Source organism: Peromyscus eremicus, chromosome 7, assembly GCF_949786415.1.
Source record: "Peromyscus eremicus chromosome 7, PerEre_H2_v1, whole genome shotgun sequence".
Classification (NCBI taxonomy): Eukaryota; Metazoa; Chordata; class Mammalia; order Rodentia; family Cricetidae; genus Peromyscus; species Peromyscus eremicus.
Genome location: NC_081422.1, coordinates 5,800,567 through 5,823,118, shown reverse-complemented (window position 1 = coordinate 5,823,118; position 22,552 = coordinate 5,800,567). Strand labels below are relative to the sequence as shown.

The following is a 22,552-nucleotide window of genomic DNA, read 5'->3' as shown; positions in this document are numbered from 1 at the left end:
AAAAACTAAAAGGAAAGGATGCATAAGAAGAGAAAGAAAATACATATGATGTCTCAGACAGCCTTGATTTGCAAATGTCTTTGATCACATACACATGTATGTATAGGTAGGTGGTACCGTCATTTATTATATATAATGGATTATATGTAGATGTGTGTGTACTCTTCCACATGTGTCCTCTTCTGTATGTTAGCAAATTATAGCAGTAAAGTGGACACAATTGAACCCTTTTTTAGATACAAGGAAGCACTCTAAAATTTGACCTTTTCCGATATTCTAGTGGAAGTCCACCTTCTGAAGAGAAGAGGAGGGTAAATGTCAGGCAGCAAATCAAAGACTACTGAAAAGGTTAAGGCACAGTGAAGGACCTCCACACTGCTTTAGACCAACACATGGTAATAAGGAACTTAATTTATTCTGATGAAAAGTTTTTTCTTGTGGCAATATGAGAGTCTATTTCATGGACAAAAATTAGAATCAAAATGCCAGCTAGTGAAGTTTAAGACTCACTTCCTGAATGTCAGCATCAAGGTTTTCTCTAGAGATTTAGAGAAAACAGCCATGATGTTCTTGTGTTTCCTAAAGGGCATGTCCATCCACCCACTTCTGTACACTCCCTGCAGTTTATCAACAGACAGGAGCATGTCCATCCACCCACTTCTGTACACTCTCCCTACAGTTTACCAACAGACAAGAATAGTCCTTGCTCCCAGGTATGCATGTAAAACAAAAAGATTCTGTGCATACACATGAGTGGTCTGAATATTTGTGTCTGCTTCTCAAATTATGTTAAAATCCAAGCCACAAGGCAAAGGAGACTGAGGAGGTGACTGTGGTGGTCTACATGGATCACCAACTTGACAAAGGTGTCTGGGGAGGTAACTATGGTGGTCTACATGGATCATCAACTTGACAAAGGTGTCTGGGGAGATGACTGTGATGGTCTACATGGATCATCAACTTGACAAAATCTAGACTCTTCTAGGACACAGCTCTGGACACACCTATGAGGGAGTATCAAGATTGTACCAACTGAGGTAAAAAGACCACATTAAGGTGGATGACATCATTTTATACGCTGACATTGCAGACAAATATGAATCAAAGTGGGCTGAGCACTGACATTCATCTCGCTCTGCTTCCTGACTGTGGATTGTAGTCAAATTTGCTAAATGGACTTATTAAACAAAAACCCAGAGTTAGATATAGGAGTGAAAACCTGAGAAATCAGAGGAATAGGAAAAGCCGCAAGCTGACCTCACCTCACTGACACCTCCATCTCCAAAGAGACCTACTTCCTGTATACCCATGCCTATATGCCTTTCTGTTCTGCTATCTCATTTACTCTCTGTGTCCAGCTACATCACTTCCTCTTCCTGCCCGTCTGTACAGACCTCCAGACCTCTATGGTTAGTGCTGGGAATAAAGGCGTGTCTCACCACACTTGGCTCTGTTCCCAGTATGGCTTTGAACTCACAGAGATCCAGACAAATCCCTGCCTCCCAAGTGATAAGATTAAAGGTATATTCTACCATTGCCTGACTTCTATGTTTAATATAGTGGCTGGCTTTTTCCTCTGATCCTCAGATAAACTTTAGTGGGCTGCACAAATAAAATATCACCACAGTGCATGAAAAGAGACAGAGCTTTTGGGAAGTATTAGTGCAAGGGTTGGTGCCTCATGAATGGGATTAGGGATCTTGTGAAAGAGACCCCAAAGAATGGCATGGCCCCATCTACCATGTGAGGACACAGTGAAATGAGGAGGCAAAGCCATGCATGTACATGCAACAGCTTTTGATCTGCTCACTGGCAATAAAGCCGCTGGTACTAGGTAAGGAGAGGGCAGGGCTGGGCAGGAGGGAACAGCTGCTGGTTATGTCAGACTTCATAATCACTCCTCCAGGTGGTACCCAGGTCTCCAAGAGGAAAGAGCAACTGGGACAGATACATTCCAAATTTCTTTTAGCAGGTGAGGTGTCTGCAATGTGAATAATGGTCTTCGATGATTTGTGTTCATAAAAACCAGTGATCCTGAGATCTTTGTCATGTTAGGGTCAATCTTTAGCAATATGCCTTAAAAGAAGTTGCTGTTGGAATTTTTAAACTTTTAATATATTTTGGTGTCTTTCTTTAATGTTCCAGCTGAAAAGAAACCAGAACACATTCTTATCCAGCTGCCCTCTGCAGAAACTGCTGAAACATGTAACAGGAGGTGCTTCCTGGGAACCCACTGCCGTACTGCCCTTCTCTTGGGGACCCACCGCCATAACACCTTCTCCTGGGGACCTACAGCCATGACACCTTCTCCTGGGGACCCACCGCCATGACACCTTCTCCTGGGGACCCACCGCCATGACACCTTCTCCTGGGGACCCACCGCCATGACACCTTCTCCTGGGGACCCACCGCCATGACACCTTCTCCTGGGGACCCACAGCCATGCTGCCCTTCTCCTGGGGACCCACCACCATGACACCTTCTCCTGGGGACCCACCGCCATGACACCTTCTCCTGGGGACCCACCGCCATGACACCTTCTCCTGGGGACCCACCGCCATGACACCTTCTCCTGGGGACCCACAGCCATGACACCTTCTCCTGGGAACCCACCGCCATAAACCTTCTCCTGCGGACCCACCGCCATGACACCTTCTTCTGGGGACCACCGCCATGACACCTTCTCCTGGGGACCCACAGCCATGACACCTTCTCCTGGGGACCCACCACCATGACACCTTCTCCTGGGGACCCACCACCATGACACCTTCTCCTGGGGACCCACCGCCATGACACCTTCTCCTGGGGACCCACAGCCATGCTGCCCTTCTCCTGGGGACCCACCACCATGACACCTTCTCCTGGGGACCCACTGCCATGACACCTTCTCCTGGGGACCCACAGCCATGACACCTTCTCCTGGGAACCCACCGCCATGACACCTTCTCCTGGGGTCCCACAGCCATGACACCTGCTCCTGGGGACCCACAGCCATGCTGCCCTTCTTCTGGGGACCCACCGCCATGACACCTTCTCCTGGGGACCCACTGCCATGACACCTTCTCCTGGGGACCCACCGCCATGACACCTTCTCCTGGGGACCCACCGCCATGACACCTTCTCCTGGGGACCCACCGCCATGACACCTTCTTTTGGGGACCCACAGCCGTGACACCTTCTCCTGGGGACCCACAGCCGTGACACCTTCTCCTGGGGACCCACAGCCATGACACCTTCTCCTGGGGACCCACCGCCATGACACCTTCTCCTGGGGACCCACCGCCATGACACCTTCCCGCCATGACACCTTCTCCTGGGGACCCACCGCCATGACACCTTCCCGCCATGACACCTTCTCCTGGGGACCCACCGCCATGACACCTTCTCCAAAGTGCCTTCTCAAGTTAATCTCCTTGGAGACACAGGAGTCTGAACATCTCTTCTGGAGCTCCCTGCAGTTCAGCCTAGTCACTGTTCCACAGTCCTTGGCACAGAAGCCAATCTCTTGAATAGCACAACACACAAAGTCTGTGGATGTTGCATTATTTGAACTTGCAGATACAGCACTTGGTATGAGGTTGTCTTTTGGTTCTTATTTTTCACAATTGCTAATTAAATATTGTCACACATGATTTGAAGATGGACCTCTGCTTTTATCAGTGTAATTTTATCAATAAGAAACAACTACAAATATCAAAAGCACTGAATATAAATTTTCAACTGTGTGCTCTAAGCTGGTTCTACAGATGTCCTTTGATTCAGCCACACTTGGTGCTGAACAGATGTTCTGTTTTTGCCACCTATGAGGGAAGTTAAAAGACATGCTTCTGCTGAACTCAAAGCAGCATTTCAGTTAAAGCAGGCAGCATCTGAAGATTGAGTCTTTGGGTAAGATGATGACCCTTAACTGCTGGTTTCTAGTTATTTAAGATACTGGATCACAGTGTCAATAAATATAACAACAGCCACTTAGTGAATGGAAATGAATACAAAACTTTGTTTATATGTTTGGGGAACAGAGTAGACCACAGTGGAGATAACGAGTGAGTGTTTGCAAATTCCCACATGGCTGCTTAAAGTCAAAGGCTGAATATCAGGTTTGTCTGTAAATGTCCTTAGAAATGGCGCAGAATTGTGCTGCCACTGAACCAAAGAAATATAGTGTTTGGGACTTCGACACTACTGTAACAAAAAAAGTTCTTATTGAATAGTAACTTTTGGTTACAATTTAAAAAGTCATAATAAAGGGCTTTTGAGTGTTCAAATTAGTTATAAAAGAAGGCAAGCATGTTGTGTATGCACAAACACATAAATTCACACACAAGTTCATGAGTGTATGCACATGCACACACACACACACACACACACACACACACACACACACACACACACATCAGAGAGAGTGGCGGGAGACAGAGACAGAGAGAAAACTGGGCCATGTTTTGGGCATTAGCTGAGAAAACACGTTTTCATTGTTAAATATAATGTTTTGAACAGATGAGGCAGAAAATTGAACACAGGCATAAGCTTATTTTGTTTTGATTTTTAGACATGGTCTCATGTAGGCCATGGAATCTCACTGTATAGCCAAGGCTGACCTTGAATTCTAAACCTCACTCTATCCGCCAAGTGCTGGTGTGACAGGTGTTTGCCACCACACGGGGCTCTAAACTCATTTGGAACAGGTAGTATCAATTATATTAAGTAGCTAGATGGTGGTTACAACGCTCTTTAAATAGATTATTTTCCTCCGTATTCCAGGGTTGGAAGTCCCCAACAGGGAAAGAAGATGCCTGAACTCACTTTGTCAGAGGAGCCACACAGGGAGCAACCTAAGCCTGCCCCTGCCATCTAAGACCCATTCCCGAGACCTTCACAGGAGCACAAGTTACTCTCCCTCCCTCATCTCACCCACCCCACCCTACAAGAAAGCTACCCAGAACACAAGCTCCAAGGAACCAAGCGGACTTCTCAACACAGTCTGTAATCTTTAGCCTCAACAGTGCAATTTAATCACCAAAAAATGTTGACATTAGGACTCTAGATGATCCAAGTTATCATTCAACATACTGTTTATCATTGGCACTTAAAAAAATAAATCAGAAAATAATATGGCTTCGAGTGGAGAAATAAATATGCATTTCTGAGGGGCTTCACATTATCTGTGACTTTCCTCCTGTTTGGCCTCTAAGGACAATCTCTCCCCCAGTTTTCGAATAAGTTCTGCTAGGTCTTCTGTGTTCTGAGATTTTTCTTCAAGGAGTTCATAACGGAGACTTGAGATGTCCTGCTTGATCTCCTTCAGTTCCCCTGGGAAGAGGGAGAGAGAAAAGATGTCAACCATGACTGTGAAAGCAAACCAGTGATTCCAGGGTAGGATAAAGACAGCCCTGACTGTATTCTGAATCTTTTCAATGGAAATAACTTCCCAATCAGAGTAGGTTTCTATTTCCTCAGATAGGAAAAGTAATTACAGCAGAATTTTAGTGATTTGGAGAATATTGCACTTGGGGTAGCAGCCTCTCACCTTTCCCAGGCACCTTCACCAAGGACCCCATAAAATAAGGATGTTTTATCTAAGTCTGTACCATCTGCAGACAAAGGACTTGTTCCCTGGTATTTTGTGGCCTTGTTGGCTGTGGAGAGGACTAACACCGACTGTCAACTTGACAAGCTCTAGAATCACCTTGGAGACTGACTGGCATCTGGACTAGTATGGGAGTAACCTGTGGGTTGGGGTAACTGTCGTGGGAAGATGTATCAAAACTGTGGGCAGCACCATTCCCTGGGCAAGAGTGCCAGTGGCATGAAAGGGAGAACGTGAGCTGAGTGCAGACAGTCACCTCCGTCTGCTTCCTGACAGCAGACACACAGTAGAATGGCGCTCTACCGTTCTTGCCATAGCACTCCTTCACAGGCCTAGAGGACTGACCCCTCAAACTGCCCCCCGCAAGGTGGGTGATCCCCCAAACAGTGATCAGAATAAAGGGCCCTAAAGTGTTCTGTCAGGTGTGCTGTCACAGCGATGGGAAGAGCAAACACAGGTGGAGAGAGCCTATTCTATATGGCTGCCTGAGGCTCTCTCACCTCTACATCAGGACACAGCCCAGCTCACAAAGGAAAGCTTTGTCCTTATGTTCAACTCACCTTCATTCACTTCATCACTCTCCTTATCAATCTGAGCCTGCAATACATATCTTTTAATGAGTCTTTTCATGATTTTCTAGACAGGAAAAAGAGAAATCCATTTCAGCAGCATGTTCATGCAAACATCTCATTTGGAATAGGCTTCTGGTCTACCTGTCTCTAGAAGTGATGGCTATCAAAATCGGGTAAGATTTAGCCCACAAGGAGTATGTATCTCCATATTTTATTTTTCTTATGAAAGCAACTGTCATGTTACTTGGGCTAATGACTCAAACATTAATTCTCAAAAAGAGGAATAGCAGAGAGCAAACACCAAATACTTTGTGCCTCTCTTGTGTGATTTGAAGGCAGAGCACAGACTTCCTGTCAGATAGGTCCAAGACTGTGCAGAGCTCTTTGAGGAAGTAAGGAATTAAACAGTGCCCAGTTGTTTATTTCCCCTACCCTACCAAGAATTGTAGCCACTTTTGATTGTACAGTTGCTTTAAGAACCACCAGTTTCAACGTAATAAGGTTTCTCTAGTTCTTTGGTTTATGTATAACTATAAATATATATTAAATGCAATTTAAGAAACACAACAATAGTGCAGGAAGTTCTTACATTATGAAACCAAGTCTTACCACAAATTAAAAGGTGACTAATACAGTTCTGTTGGAGAAATTCACATAAGGACATAGTTTGGTGTGTAAAAGGTGATGAATGCAATTCTGTTAAAGAACTTCACGTAAGGACAGTTTGTTGTGGAGATGTGTGTGTGTTTTCAGTAGTGTTACTTACAAAAGCAGTAAAGGAAAACTTAAATGTCCATCAATGGTGAACTGTTTCAGTAAATTGTCCTTTATTTCTACAAACGAATACATCGTGGGTATATATGTTGTAGAGTGAAAGCACACACTATAGAACTATATATAGAACACCTTACTATTAATTCATGTGTATGACATGCCACAAATATTACAGAATATTAGCATGTATAAAACTGTACACATGCATACACATATACAATCAGTAGATAGAACATTCACAAGTAAGCCATCTTTATTTCACAGTAGGAGACTGTGAAGTAAATTGTGCTCTTTAGTTTTATTTTTAAAGATTTATTTTCACTTTTAATCATGTATACGTATGTGTAAATGTGTGCAGGTATATGCACAAGAGTGTAGGTACCCTTTGAGGTCAAAAGAGGGGTCAGATGCCGTGGAGCCGGAGTTTGAGGCAGTTGTGAGCTGCTGTGGGGATGCTGGGAACCAAACTTGGGTCCTCTGTAAGAGCAGTGCATACTCCTAAGTTGAGATATTCCTGTAGCCCCTCATTATTGTTTTGAAAGGTTAGCCTTTTAAAAAGAACCTGGTCTCTAAGCTGTGTGATTATCTACTTACATATTCCTCACTTAGAAAGTACCAGGCACATGATAGTTGCACCATAAGCCGTTCTAAACATCCTTCTGATGTTTAGAACATGCCCTGACATTTTATTTTAATTTAACAAAGTGCAGAGCTTGAGAACCCGAGCCGAGCAAAGAGCTAGCCTCAAGTCTTGAGTTTGTGCTTACCTGGTATTGCCTTGGAGGACTACTGAAGCTGTTTAAACGGAAGTCTTCCGAGCTCCTTATGCTTGACTGTTTCTGTGCCAGCTACAAAAGGAATCAGAGATCCTCATTAACTCTCATTGTAAGCAATGTGTAAGAGATTATTAGTCATATGGGTGCGCCAGTAGTCTGGTGTACTCAAACGAGCATATCTGTATGGATAGGGCCATTTGTCTTAATTGCTATGTTCTGCTTATAAGATACAAGAAGTGGTCTTGCAAGGGTGTTGAACCCCTCTGTTGCTGCTGGAGATTGTGTGTGGAGCCTCTCAGACTTGGTGGCCCTCATGACAGTGTTCTATGAGTCTTGTTGCAGCCTTGCAACAGGTAGATGTGTGGTGAATGGAGAAGCAAATGTGGGGGGACTTCCTGGTGCTGGTATCCCAGTCACCGGTGAGAAGACGGACACTGTCTGATTGCCACACTCACACCTGCCTCCAAGTCTCACCAGGTCACCAGGGCACCTGACCAGACAGAAGTCAGGTGCCATGGCAGCTCTTATAAACCATCTCAATTTTGACATCTGGACAGTGTCCCCTTCCAACTGCACTCTTCGCTAAAGTTTCATTGTGGCAGCACGTTTGAAGAAAGACAATGAATTTGGGTTATATGCAGTAAATGTGCCCAACTACATTAGCACACTAAGAGGCTGACTGAGAACTCTTTAATGCATTGCTTCTAGAAGAAAAAGTGATTTTTACAAATAAACATGAGGATTTGAGCATGACAGAATACTTCTAAATCTGTACATCGAAGGGATAAAGTGTCTTCCAAGGGAATGAAACCCCTCCAACTGCCCGGGAAGTCATTCACGTTGCATGCCCTTGTGACATTTTGTGCCCATCAGGAGAGTCCCTTGCTTTGACTTCCATGTAATGATTCTCTCATACCAACATGCTCTGTTAGAACAGCAGAGATTTGTGCTGTAAATAATGTGCAAGCTTATTAGTTACATATGTGACCTAATAGTCTGCTGAATGTGAGTGTATCTGTGCATATGGAGCCATTTTGACTCTCGTGCCCCATTAAGTAGCGTGCCCACACACGTATCCCTGGAGCAAACATTCGCCCAGGGTTTTCCGCCCAGAGGGAACTGTGTCAGACTCCAGATATTGAAAGAGGAGCATAAATCATGCTGGCCTAGCAAAATGCCACCAGCAGGCAGATGAGCACAGCGATGCTGATGAGAACCAGAGACGATGTATAGTTTGAAAGCAGCGCTTCCTCTTTTTTCGTCTCCTTTGAAAATTTCAGCAAAATATCTATGTATTAATTCGTGTTGACTTTTAAAATCATTGGGATACTGTGCTACAATTTACCAAATTAAGCAAGAATATGCAGTAAGGGTAATTGAAAAGAAGACCTGGTGGGAACTTGGAGACAGGTTCTAACGTGGCTTCTCCCTCCCTCCCCTATTTGCTACAGAACCCTAGGCAGGACACTTAGCCTTGCTAGCATCCCTTGATAATGAAAGGTGTGGTCTCCTTGATGTCTACTGTCCCTCCCTAACTTAGGAAGTCATGAAATGACAGGAAGCTTCAACACAGCATCTCTGGCATTTTAGGACACAATGGCTTTTAAAGTACAGTCTGTTTCTGAAAGCTTGGGTTCAAGCTAGCATCCACCTCTCTACCACCCAAGTTACTAGAGAGCATGGAGGGTGAGGGCAGCCTCATAATCCACGGGAAGAACCTAGATAAAAGGAATCCTTATGATTCATGCTTTTGGTTTATTTACTGCATAATCCATGGGAAGAACCTAGATAAAAGGAATCCTTATGATTCATGCTTTTGGTTTATTTACTGCGTAGCGAACTCAGGGTCATGATCTTTCTTATCTTAAACACCCCAGTACAGCAAGCAGTAGGTGGAAATGAGACAGCAAAGTGAAACTTCTGCATATTGGAAGCTTTGAGAACAAGGATCTCTGGTTATGCATACTCTGACATGTCAATCCTCTGTGAAGATGGACCTGAAAAGATAATCTTTCCTTTTAACCTAATAGTTTGTGAATGTCACATGGGTCATCTTTCATTTGCTCTCCAAATTAAAGGCCATTGTGTTTGCCATCCCTAAAACCTTTCCTTCCTTTTGCTAGCAAAATTGCTCAGTAAGATCACTGAGATTTTAGCTTAAGGCATAAGCTCTTTAGAAAAGCTTTCTTGCCCACTTCATGATAACAACGATCCTGAACTGGCCACGCCTTTTGTTTTCTTCACAGCACCTGTCAGAACTGCTCATGATTCTTACACTGGTTTGCTTGCATGGTTGTTTTTTTTATGTTTTTGGTCTTGGCAGAAGTTTATTTCAGGGCCCTGTGGCAGCACTGACATACAGCAGGTGCTCAAACATTGCTGTCTTGTGTAAAGAATGAAATGATGGGTGGTTTTCATCACCAGTTGGATGTACTGGGGTTGTGAAGTTTTGGTTGAGTTGGACATGTCCAATATGAGATCTTAGCCAGGTGGTGGTAGCTTAGCTTCATGGTAAACATGTATTGGAAACACAAGGAATAGTTTCAGGGCATAAGCAGATGTCTTACAGGCTGTCATAGACAGGTTACACAGGGATGGTAATAGTGCAAGGAAGGCTTGTGTGTGGAAGAGCACAGATGTGGCTTTCTAAGGTGCTGATCTTAAGGCCTGGGGCCCAAAACTATGGTATATTCCCACGTTCCCTCTCAAATGCATGCCAGGTGGACAAAACCTTGCTTTTTCAGTCACAGCAATATCAAGATCAATATCACGCTCTGGAAAAGTCTTCACTGTGGGCAGTGTCCTATGTGTTGTATAGTGTTTAGCAGCATGCCTAGTTCCTAAGCCATAGATGCAGATAGCAGCCCCTACCCCTGTGTAACAAGCCCAAGTATCTCCAAATCAAATGTATCCTTGTGGGGGCATCAATGGCAAAATCGTTCCTGACTAGGAACCAACTCAGAGACTGATGGTTCACAAGCAGGCACATATTAATTCATACCAATTGTTTTGTGGCTAATTCTGTTTTGAAATATCAGGTTTGGGATGAAATGTTATTTCAGAAAAATGATATTGTTATTTTTCCAGTATAACAACTCAACAAATCAGTTTTTTAATTGAATAAGGCAAGAAAATAATGTGTAAGAGGAAATGCACCCAACGTGCAAAGAAGCATTGTTACCACTTGGTGGCAGAAAATCCTCATTTATCATCTGGCTCCATGGCCAGCTACCCAGCCAGCTGAGAGTCTAGAGAGATGGTACCACAGCTTGTTTGCCCTTCAGCTCACACCAGGGAATTCAATGGCAATCTGAAGAATGTTTAAAATTTAGAGACGCAGCTACAGTAAAGGTGCAAAGGACCGAGTGCGAGCTTTGTTCTTACTGTTTGTAAATATTCACTCTCCAGTTCAGAATGAAGCATGGACTGCTCTTTAAAAAAACTATCCTATTATTATATTTTATGCATTTTTGGAAGAGATGGAGCTCAAATTCATGGGTCTGTGCATGCTAGGTAGGTGCTGTGTCATGAGCTACGCCTGCCCCAAGTCTGTCTCTGCATTCTTTATACTTTTCCTTTCTCATTTCATATTTTATATTAGCATTTTTAATCCTACAGACCACAGAATATGCATGAGTAACATTAAATAAAATGTTTATTATTAATGTGGAGAAGAAAGTAAGTTCCTGCCTTCCTGAACTTACAGATAATTCTGGAAGTCTGTCTTATTTTTGTAAGGACTAAATTGCAGGACCCTGGGAAAACACAAGGAAATAAGACAGTGGAGGTGATGTACTCGGGCCTCTCAAAATGCAAATGTGAGGTGGACCATAGTGTGCACTGTTAGGAAGCCCCCTGCTTTAGAACTAAGTGGCTGTGGACTTGGATTTTAACTGTCACTTGTCTAAGGCTGAAATTTAGGCAAAGTACTTCACCTCTCAGAGCTCAGCGACCTCAGGTGCAGAATAGAGAAAATAATATTGCAAAAGAAAAGCAGTATGGATTTTCCAGCTTGGAATGATAGGTATTGCCAATATCTGTTATTATTATAGAAAGGCATGTGTATCTACTATATGGTATGAAGTCTGTTCATAGATGGTCCTGATCTAGTTCATATACACTGGGGATACTCTGCCAAACGTTGTTTTTGATTGATGCATCCAAGCCTATGACTAAGTCATTTAGAAAATTATATAATGTGGCTCCTCCACAATGATATCTTAAAGTCTTTTCTTTTAGACATGTTTTTACTACATAGCCCTGGGTGGCCTAGGACTCACTATGTAGACCAGGTGGGCCTTGAGCAGCAATCCTTCTGTCTCTGCTACCTGAGCACTGGGATTAAAGACATGAGCCACCACACTCAGCTTCCCCAGAGCTTAGTGAGTGCACACATTTCCAGGACCCTCTGTCATGTTTTAATGTATAAAGGAAATCACATGAGAATTCTCACAAAATCATGTAGAAAGATGGGTCAGCATTTTACATGCTTGCTTCTTTGGATGATTTCATTTTAAGTAGTTCCTACCCTAAGTAGTGACTAAAACCATAATTCCTGGATGTGTAACCAGTGTATATCATATATATATATATATATATATATATATATATATATATATATATATATATATATATATATATACTCTCACTAAACCCAGGGCAGAACAAACTACCCAAAGGCATAAAACCCACTGTGATATAAACAACCTGGTAGTGACCTGTGCTGGAACAGGAGCAGAGCAGGAATTCAAGACATCACTCTGCATTAGCAGGTTTACATGTGTAATGGTGAATGGCAGAGACTGGTTTTCAATTACACGCTTCTTTTGCACTGTATGTCTGAAAAGGTAACACTAGCCTCCATCGAAGCCAGGAAACATTTGAAATGAAGGATGTGACAGAAGATGAGAAGGCCTGCTCAGTGAGTACTGAGAAGAAATTTTACTTGGCTCATCCTGTGGATTGTATGGTATGCCTGCAACAAACGAGAAGACAGCATTTCCACAGCTAATTAAACACTGCCATCTTCAAGCAGTCAGAGAGGCCTTGGATAAAACACAAACTGCCGTCCTAGAGGCCAACTTTATGAAAACATCCAAGCCAAGCTATGGGGTAATGAAGCCTGAACCATGGAGTTTGAATCTGTACCTACAGAACGGCATGTTCCCAGAGGAGCCTCCTTCAGCAACACTGGGAAACAGTTTTTTTTCAAGATAAATGGACTAATTTAAAACTATTTTTTTTCAAACAAAATCATTTGAAACCAGATGCTCACGTGGTAGGAAAATGGACATTTGTGTTGATTTGAGCATCCAGGATGCAAGTGTCAAAGCCAGCATTAGAAGTTTGAGATATATCCAGAATTGCATGTATGAACCTGTCACATACAAATAATGGGTTCTGTCTATGACCCTTACATGTGTGTATCATGTGCTCTGCTCATTCTATCCCTCATTACCCTCTCTCACTTTCCCTCCATACACTGCTCCCCTCGACACTGAGGGTTGGCTGACCTGTGAAAGCAGAAAAGGCACGAAGATTGTCTAGAAGAGCAGCCAGCCCCATGGAGTCCAGCCCAATTCCAGTGTCTTGACTTCATGGGGTGGGGGTCACTGTGGGACAGAAGTACTTAGGACCTAAAGGGCACAGTCACAGCAAGGGAGTGACAAGATCTCAAAGATTCTACAGCTAGAAGCTGCCAGATGACCCCAAGATGACCAGACTCTGTTTTGAAGAAAGATATGAACGCCACATCTCTGTGGCTGCCATAGTATACGACCTATTGAAAAGGTTTTCGACCTGTTAAACTGACATCAGAATCAACATCTCACCCCAAACTCCACAACTTGATCAACTAAGAAACAGCCTGTGCTGCCTAGACATTCACACCCTCTTCTTGCCCCTGGGATTGGTTACGATGCCATGACCAGTATGATTTTACCAAGGAAAATGAGAGGCAGATACTAACACAGAAGTAACAAAACAACTTCCATCACATGTCTTACTGCATATTTTATCCCTTTAGTCATCCTTTGAGACTGTAGTAGCTCATGCAATTTGTGCAAATTCTTAGCTGGAATGTAATGGGAAAATCAATATAATGGTGATATGTGTGTGTGTGTGTGTGTGTGTGTGTGTGTGTGTGTGTACTGTCAAGCATACCCAACATATGCTAATGCTGGTGTCATTTCTCAATTAATGTATGCTGGCTTCCAAATGGCATGATAATTTTCCATTATCATTACTGTTTTTCCACTTGCTAATTCACTTATTTCCAATTATTTTTTCCAGATACACCCATTTACATTACTCAGCTGGACTCCCTTCATTTTCTGTTTGTACCCTTTCTCTAGGACTTTTAGGCTGAATCCCATTTTCATTTCCCCATGTGACTGTAACTGTGTGCCTGTGTTTGTTCTTCCCACTCTTGCGATGATAATTAAGTAGCTCTGTATTCTATTCTGTCTCAGATATTGTCGTAAGCACTTTATCTGCACGGACTGATTTGATGTTGTGAACACTCTGGGATGGCAGCGTGTTTGATGTCTACATTCTAAAAACAAGGAAGGCACTGTCAAGGTAGTGTTTGTAAGCATCCCTCCTACGGTTATTCATTATTATGAGGAATCCCTTACAAAATATTCAATATGCTCTGTGTCTTCAAAGTGTTCTTGTCATAACGTCCCCACAAGCTGAGGAGCAGGAAGCTTCTGCTGTGAACAGATACTAAATACTTTGGAGTTGTGAGCCACATACTGTCTGTGCCACATTCTTCCCTTGTTTTTCCTGCAGTTCCTTAAAATGTAAACAACACACACACACACACACACACACGCATGCACGCACGCACGCACGCACGCACACACACACACACGCATGCACGCACTGAACTACATCAGTCTGAGCAAAAACAAGTTGGAGAGCAAGCATAGCTGCTGGAAGTGATAGAGTTCCTCCACTTCCCCCCAACCAACACACCAGCTTCTCCACAGGGAAAATGGACCTTATAGATCTCTTATTATTTATTTCACTCCATGACTCCCCTGTCTATACCATTTTAAAATGCCTGGTGTCTCAGTGGCAACAGAAACAACAACTTGAATAGCAAGACTGCCAATTCCCCACACTCCTTAGGGGTGACTGCCTTGGGGACCACAGGTGATTTCACTGCACCTGCTGCGATTTCACTCCCAGCCCCCACTGCTGCAACTAAAGCCCCAAGTTGCAGCAGGCTTTATGGGTTCCTGGGTGTGTCACACACACACACACACACACACACACACACACACACACACACACACACACCTCCTTCCACTACCATCCTTCCTGCTTGGGATCCTGGTCCATGAAAATTCTTCCCAGTGAAATTACTAATGAGAGTGGGGCTTCTGGCATACGTCCTCTTATTCTAGATTTGTCCTTTAGGTTCTGGTTAAGGTGGGAATGGTTGACAGACTTGTGGCTGAGATGGTAACAAAGAAAGCTGGGAGGCTGGGAATCATGGTCACTCAGACCTTAAGCATATATGTATTCTGCTATGGGACATAAAATATTCAGTTAAAAACAGAGCACAGTGGCCTCCTCTGGGTCTTTGCTTTCCTTGGGGTAGCAGCACAACTCATTTCTGGCCAGTCAGAATAACGAAGTTACGAGGTACTTCTGGAATTGAGCTAGCCAGCCATTCTTTGTACATATTCCTCTTTCATACCTCAACAGGGAGTGTAATGACAGGAGGTAAAGCTGTCATCTTGTGTCCATGACGAGAAAACTCCAGAAGGGCCCCAGCCACTCACCCTTAACAAGCACCGCACACTGTCTCACAGGGCAGGTTAAATGAGAGCAGAAGCAGGAAGGCAGCTGCCTTGCTTTGCCCGCCATGATTTGGGCTTTTTATTATGTGCAACTGAACTCGGTTCCTTCCTGACAAACTGCTCTTCTCATTTCTTTTGTCGAGTTTCTTGAGTTTCTCTTTGGTGTCTTTTAAAACCCTGTGACTTATAACTGACAGGGAAGGGAGTAAATATCTTATCACTGAGGATTTGGTGACTCCAAATTAGGAGGCCGGTGTATCTCGAGATACCTATCTCATTATGAACTGTACTGGCCACATCTGTTGAATCCTCACAGTACCTCAGCAAACAGCTTCTTGATGCCTGACAGACATCACTGGCTGTGTGCTCTGCATGGTTAACAAACCCTCCGGCCCAGTGCCTTGTATCTCACTACCCGTCAGGACCCACAAATTCATGGTTAACACACTGCTTACATGTACACTAATATCCTTTTGCAAACAGACATAGGTACATTCTCAATTACAATTTTTGATATAATAGTTGTTAATAGTATAACTGTATCTGCTACCTATTTCTTTTTTACTTTTTAAAATGTGCATTAGTGTTTTGCCTGCATCCATGTCTGTGCATACCCAGTGTCTGTGGAGGCCAGAAGAGAGCATCAGATTCCCTGGAAGTTACAGAAGGTTGTGAGCCATCATGTGGATGCTAGGAATTGAACTCAGGTCCTCTGGAAGAGCAGCCTGTGCTCTTGACCACAGAGCCATCTCTCCAACGCCTGCTACCCATCCCTTAATGTTGCTTCTAAACACTGGTCTTTTTCTGTGACAAGACAACTGTGATCATAGGCAACCTAAGTGTGGCTTTCTATTTTCAAGTGTTATCTTACCTGATTTTTGTCAAGTGAAAATTTTGAAAGGTCTTCATGACTTCCCAAAATTCCAAATTTCTTTTCTTCGTTTCTCTTTTAAAGATAGATATTAAAATGAGTCCAGTTGCATGGCTTTTTTTTTTTACTCTTCATTTCATATTCCAAAAGCTACCTGCTCTAATTCCCCAGCAAGTTTTAATGAGAGAAACATATTCTTTTTGAGTCTTCCTTTTGGCAAGTTCTTGGACATTTATTCAAACACTAAATTTTCTCAGGTTACAATTCTAATCAAAGCTGACAACTGTACATTTAATTACATTGGGTAAAGAAAAATGTCTTCCACTTAACCCACTGACTCCTGTAAATCAGCCATCTGGAGGAAGGCCATCAATGCTGCTTCCTCCAAATTTCTATGCACAAGCATTTAGAAGTTTCAAAGCACTTTTAATATTTATTTTACTTAATCTCTGCAACACAGACAGAATTTTGATTCCTATTGCTGGAGAGGAAACTAGAACCCATGAAGCTTGCCCATGACTTAGAGTCCTACACAATTGGTGCAAAGGGAGCACACATTTTCCTTCCATCCAAAGACAGAATCTTAACGTTTCAAGAAACCTCAAACCATTCGGTCCAACGGCCCACCCAGTCTAGGGAGAAACAGCTTTGGGTTTCTAATGTCAGACATTTGTAGTTTACTGGTTAACTACAATTCCAGGGGCACCCTGCTTCCTAAGATTATCCACTGCTCTGCTGGGTAGATCTTATCAAAATGAATTTGTTCTTTCATAAAACTGAGATTGAACTATTTATAACTTTTGCTCATTGCTTTTCTTCTCATTTTTGAAGAGACAAAAAAAGCCTGTAATCTCTAACCAAAAAGTGAATGCTCTAAAAAGATTCTTGTTCCTTTCAAAATCCCTTTTCAGAAGAAACAGACAGCTCTGTTAGTTATTTGAATACATTCCATTCTATCATTCATGTCCCCATCCTGATCCACCTCCACTGGAAGCAGCTAGTGTAACTCCCCTCCTTGGTTTATACTCAGCCCATGTCTCCAATCCTATGTATACACAGCATTGTATATGTGTTTGAAATATATCTGAACATACTGAAAGCCTCCTACCCCACCATCGGAGCACTACTCCTCATCTATGCTTTCTTGAGATCACCTTGCCTACTGAGATTATTATTTCCAATCAGTAATCTTAGACCTTCTTTCTTCAAGCACCTTGCTTCAGACACAGACCTCCCACGTTGAGTGTGAGCAGTCATCCCTGAACTTTGCAATGCAGATGTTGTTAGATGGCCAAATTCCTATCAGCTATTGATAACTGCTGGCACATCACTAACAGCAAAGTGAGAAACTTGGGGCACCAGCAGCACAATAAAGCCCCAAATGCTCTCAATTTCAGTGTCTACACAAGACAATGTATTAATTTAGTTACACTTCATTTCTCTTGCATGTTTTTACATAGGAAATGTCCAGTGTGCCCTTTATAAACAGTCACCAGACCAAGGAGCACCGTATATGTAGCTACTAGGGATGAGAATGGAGGGACATGGCTTATCCACAGAAAGCTTCTTCAAAGGCTATTGCTCAGTGGTTACCATGGTGGTAACAATTATGACTGTAGTGATAAATGATCAAGCTAATCACCTTGTTCATCTCTGCATCTTCTTGGAAGCCTTTCTTATGACCCTGGACCAGGTCAGACATCCATTTCTTAAATTTCAATAGGAGATAGAGCAGGGACTTTGGACTTGGCACAAGATTGAAGGGGACTGGAAGTGTTCTTCCCTCCTCAAAATAGGAAAACCATAATTTGGCCCTTGCAAACTTCCACTCCACATCAGCATCATCCTGTACAAATAGACATGATTGTTTAGCAAAGAAATATGGAATTATTAGGTTCTTCGAACACTGTGTGCATAGAAGAGGCAAGGGCTAGAGGTACATAGCCTGATTCCTAAGGCTGAAGGCTCCACACTCTCATTCTGAAGTCTGCTTCAGATTTTACTAGGCTTCCTAGACTACTGACCTCAAAATTCACATGAGTTTATAAATACTATGCAAGGTATCAAGTGTGCTTTCTAAAACACTGCAAAAATGTATCCTTCATTCAGTCACTCATTCATTTAGGATATTTCTGGAATCAATATTTCTAGAATACAAACAGTCATCACCAATTTGAGAAATAATCAATTCTGAATGTAACTCAAAAAAAGATTTGGACAGTATATTATTTGTAAACAATATTTTTTCCTTTGTTGCTGTTATTTTGAAATAGAGTCTTATTGTATAGTCCAAGCAGGTCTGAAATTCATATTGCTCCGTCTGCCTCAGTCTCACAAATGTTGGGATTACAGGGTTAGGCCACCACAGCTGGCTGATAGCAATAATTGTTGACTAAAAAATTAATTCATCACTAAGTACAGTAGCATATATACTTGGAAGGTAGAAGCTAGAGGATCAGGAGCACAAGGCCATCCTCTGCTATGTAGCAAGCTCCAGGCTAACCTGAACTACATGAGACAGTATCTAAAAGAAGTAGAACAACAAAACACCAAAAAAAATAAAATTTCATCTTGATACAGTGTTTCAGGTTTTAAGAAACAGTAAGAAATTAGACAGTGCTATCCCTTATCCTCTGCTGACTCAGAATACTCCATCAATACTGTGTTTAAAAGAAAGTGAAGCTTGTCTGCATTCCTAGACCAACACTGACCAAGCAAGCATGGACAGTGGAGAAATAATGAATCATGGAGAGTACACTTCATTCCACTGATTAGTTGATCCTTACGATACTTGAAATATGAACATGGACTATAAGTACACATGGATTTCATACCTCAATTTCTTGGAATGAACTGTTGATCATTGCAATTAACATATTTAGCAAAACGATAACCATCGTGACATTATAGACACCATACAGAACATAGCCAATGTTTTCAATGAACTTGTGATTGTAGTTGATGACCACTGACTTCACTTCTGAAAGCCCAAAGATAGCCCAGAACAGTGTCTTGAAACTTTCCTCAACTCTGGGAGAAAAATAACAGGAAAAGAAATACAAGAAAAGATGTTAATACATAATAATAACATCATCATAATTCTGAGTGGTTTCAATATTCTTATAAACCATTAGATATTCATGAGAAAATTATCTTCTTGTCTGAATTTTCAACTTCCTTTCTGTAAAATGGGCAAAATAGCAGTTTTAGGTTCATTGCAAAGATGTGGTATTGTGCATATAAAGTGCATAGCTTAAGATTTAGCATTGAACAGACACTCATTAAAGGCTATGGGATAAGTTTATGACTACAGACGTTGGTATTTAAATGATTGATGGATTTGGCAATGGAAAATTTAAATAAATTACTTAATAAAAATACGTGTTAGAGTCATTTTAGTTTCTTGTTCATCTTACTTCCATTCACACAAAATAAATAGAAAATAATAATATATATATGGAAATATGACAATATAAATATAAACATGGCACCAAAATTCTTGGCATGTCCTAGGAAGAATTGTGATGCTTCAGGCATAATCATTTGTCCAGAGTTAAGCTCATAGGTTTAACATAGTTGGTTTAATTTTCTATTGAAAAAAATGCACTTTAGAAGAATATAAAAAACAGTAGGTTCCTCTTCAGATGCCATTTGTCATGTGCCATAGACACTGACATTTAAGACACCTATTCCAGCACAGTTTATTCAAACTGTGTGTGTGTGTGTGTGTGTGTGTGTGTGTGTGTGTGTGTGTGTGCTGAATGCAAGTCATAATCTTGTCACTGTTGCTACTTATAATCTGTCCAGTGATAAGCTCTGGCTAACTGAACTAGGAGAAGAGCTGTCCTCACACCAGTGCCCCAGCAGTCCCCATGGAAGAGGAATGGGACAGTGGATGCTACTTAGTAAATAATGTCAGCATTTATGCAACATCTAGAACATTGTTTGGCTTTTGTGAGCTTTAGTTTCTTCTTTTTGTGCACTGTTGATAATAAAGGTATGTGTAGGAGGATTTACCACATGATATAGCTTTAAAAAATGTTATCATTATTTTATATTAGGAAGGTTTCTGTATGTTGGTCTTCTTACAAGTCACTCTGAAAGCAGTCTTGCTGAAACAGACTTAGAGAGGGTGTCTGCATCAAAGCATGGGCCTATGAACTGAGTGCTATTGAACAAATCCCCCTTTGAGCCGTCATCAGATTCTGTCAGCAAAATACCAGGACCACTTACGTTGTGAAGGCTTCATTCTGTTTTGCACCGATGTAGTAGGAGTAGAGGTTGAACATTCCAATCATAAAGGCTACAAACACCATGATGAATATGACCATGAATTTGAAGATATCTTTTACTGTTCTTCCGAGTGAAATCTGCAGTGGTCCGAAGCTTTCGTTTGCTGGTAAAATGTAAGCTATTCTGGAGAAACTTAAGACCACAGCAATTGCATAAAGACCTTCAGAGATGATTTGAGGATCAGAAGGGTCCCACTTTATCCTGGCTAGAAAAATATCAGAGACGAGTAATTCCTATGGGTTGCTTATACTTTGTAAATTCTTTTCTGATAATAATAAATGTATGCTCAAGTTCAAGTCTCCATTCTGAAGAACTTCTCAAGTGCCTGCCATATCTTCTAACCTGACTGAGATGGTTTGCTATGCATTCTCAACAGGGTATAATTCCTAATCTGGCAGATCCATGGTAGACGAGTTGAGCAATTGTCCCTATTGATAGCTATGTATCTCCACCTGAAAGAACTTATACAAACAACCCCTCTTAGGTTTACTCCTCTCTCCCTAACAGTGAGAGAGTACTACTCCCATGGCTCTCATCTGCCTTTGAAAATTCAATAAGTTCACAAACAGACAGTGCTTAGAAACATCTAGCACTTACTAAGTTATAGCATTTATTGTTCAATCTTGAACTATAAACCACAAAATAATGTCATTTGATGCTTATATATTTCTTATTATTTAAACCTACTAGAAATACATTTATTGGTCAGTAAAACAAGTCTATTTTTGCCACAAATTTTTCTACAATTCATTAATAATTTCTTTTGGCATTATTACATTAAGCCATCAAAAACCACTTAAGAAACCATTATGAAGAAAAATGCAAAACAGTGTGTAAGAATGAGGAAAATATGATTACAAATTTGCATTTGGTTATTTTCAGAGAAGTGAATTAGGAAAGGATAACACAAAACTTATGAATATGGTTTCTTTTTATAGTGTTTTGAGTATTACCTTTAAATAGATGTCTTTGAGTATATTTTGAAACTCCTTAAATAAAAACCTAGGATTGAAATAAATACTAAAATCCATAATGAAAATGAGACTTTAGTGATATAGACTTTAAGCCCACAAAGATGTCAGTTAAACATTAATAGATTTATTTTCCCCAAGCTGTTTCTATGGGATAGATTACTTTACTTGGGTGAATATTGAAATGTATTTCCTTCCCTTAGTCAGTTTTCTCCTGGGGAAACAAATAGCTCACCATTTGTTAACCTGGGATAGGAACCATGTTGACTTTGATCATGGGGTTGGCACTGCCCTCTCTCTTGTGAGACTTCTCTGGTCCCCACAGAAGCATCCCTCAAGATCAACCATTTACAGTCATCACCATTCTACCCCTCACTGATAACACTGCCCTGGTCCACTGCTACCTGAAAACTGGATCCACCTAGCTCTGATGTGTGACATCTGCCCTTTTATCAGTTTTAGAGTTGATGACTGAGACTCTACTTCATATTCATTTGTTTGTTTTATCTCTCATTTCTTTCAGTGCCTAAGACCCCTCCTAGAGACTTCAAAAATTATTTTGCTTTGACACAGTTTATATGTCTTAAAAGAAAAAAATCATTCAAAAATAAACTTTTAAAACTCATGTGTATGTGAGTTCAATGTCACATATGTTGACATGTCATGCTGATTAAATTAATATAGTTAATATATCAATCACCTCATCACATACTTTTTCTGTGTGGTAAGAACATATAAAATGTACTGTCTCAGCAATTTTCCCATGTGTGGTACACTGGTTAACTACAGCCACCATGTTGCATGGCAGAATATCAGCATTTGTGGCTTGTGTCTGAGTACAGCATGTTCTTCTCTCCGGCCCACACGTCTCCATTCCCGCTTACCACCATTATGCTT

The 22,552-nt window shown here is 41.7% G+C and overlaps 1 protein-coding gene across 1 annotated transcript in view; it reads right to left on the bottom strand.

Annotated features, from left to right (window-relative positions):
• Window positions 1–4,984: 4,984 nt before the first annotated feature.
• The window catches only part of Trpc6 (transient receptor potential cation channel subfamily C member 6), a 116,769-nt gene continuing 99,201 nt past the window's right edge, over window positions 4,985–22,552 (bottom strand). Inside the window, exons 7-13 of the mRNA XM_059267216.1 lie at window positions 20,625–20,889; window positions 19,226–19,421; window positions 18,034–18,237; window positions 16,392–16,466; window positions 7,701–7,781; window positions 6,148–6,223; window positions 4,985–5,310 (exon numbers count right to left, since the gene is read on the bottom strand). Coding sequence (XP_059123199.1) covers window positions 5,159–5,310; window positions 6,148–6,223; window positions 7,701–7,781; window positions 16,392–16,466; window positions 18,034–18,237; window positions 19,226–19,421; window positions 20,625–20,889 — 1,049 coding nt within the window. The 3' untranslated portion in view covers window positions 4,985–5,158. The remainder of the gene's footprint in view (window positions 5,311–6,147; window positions 6,224–7,700; window positions 7,782–16,391; window positions 16,467–18,033; window positions 18,238–19,225; window positions 19,422–20,624; window positions 20,890–22,552) is intronic.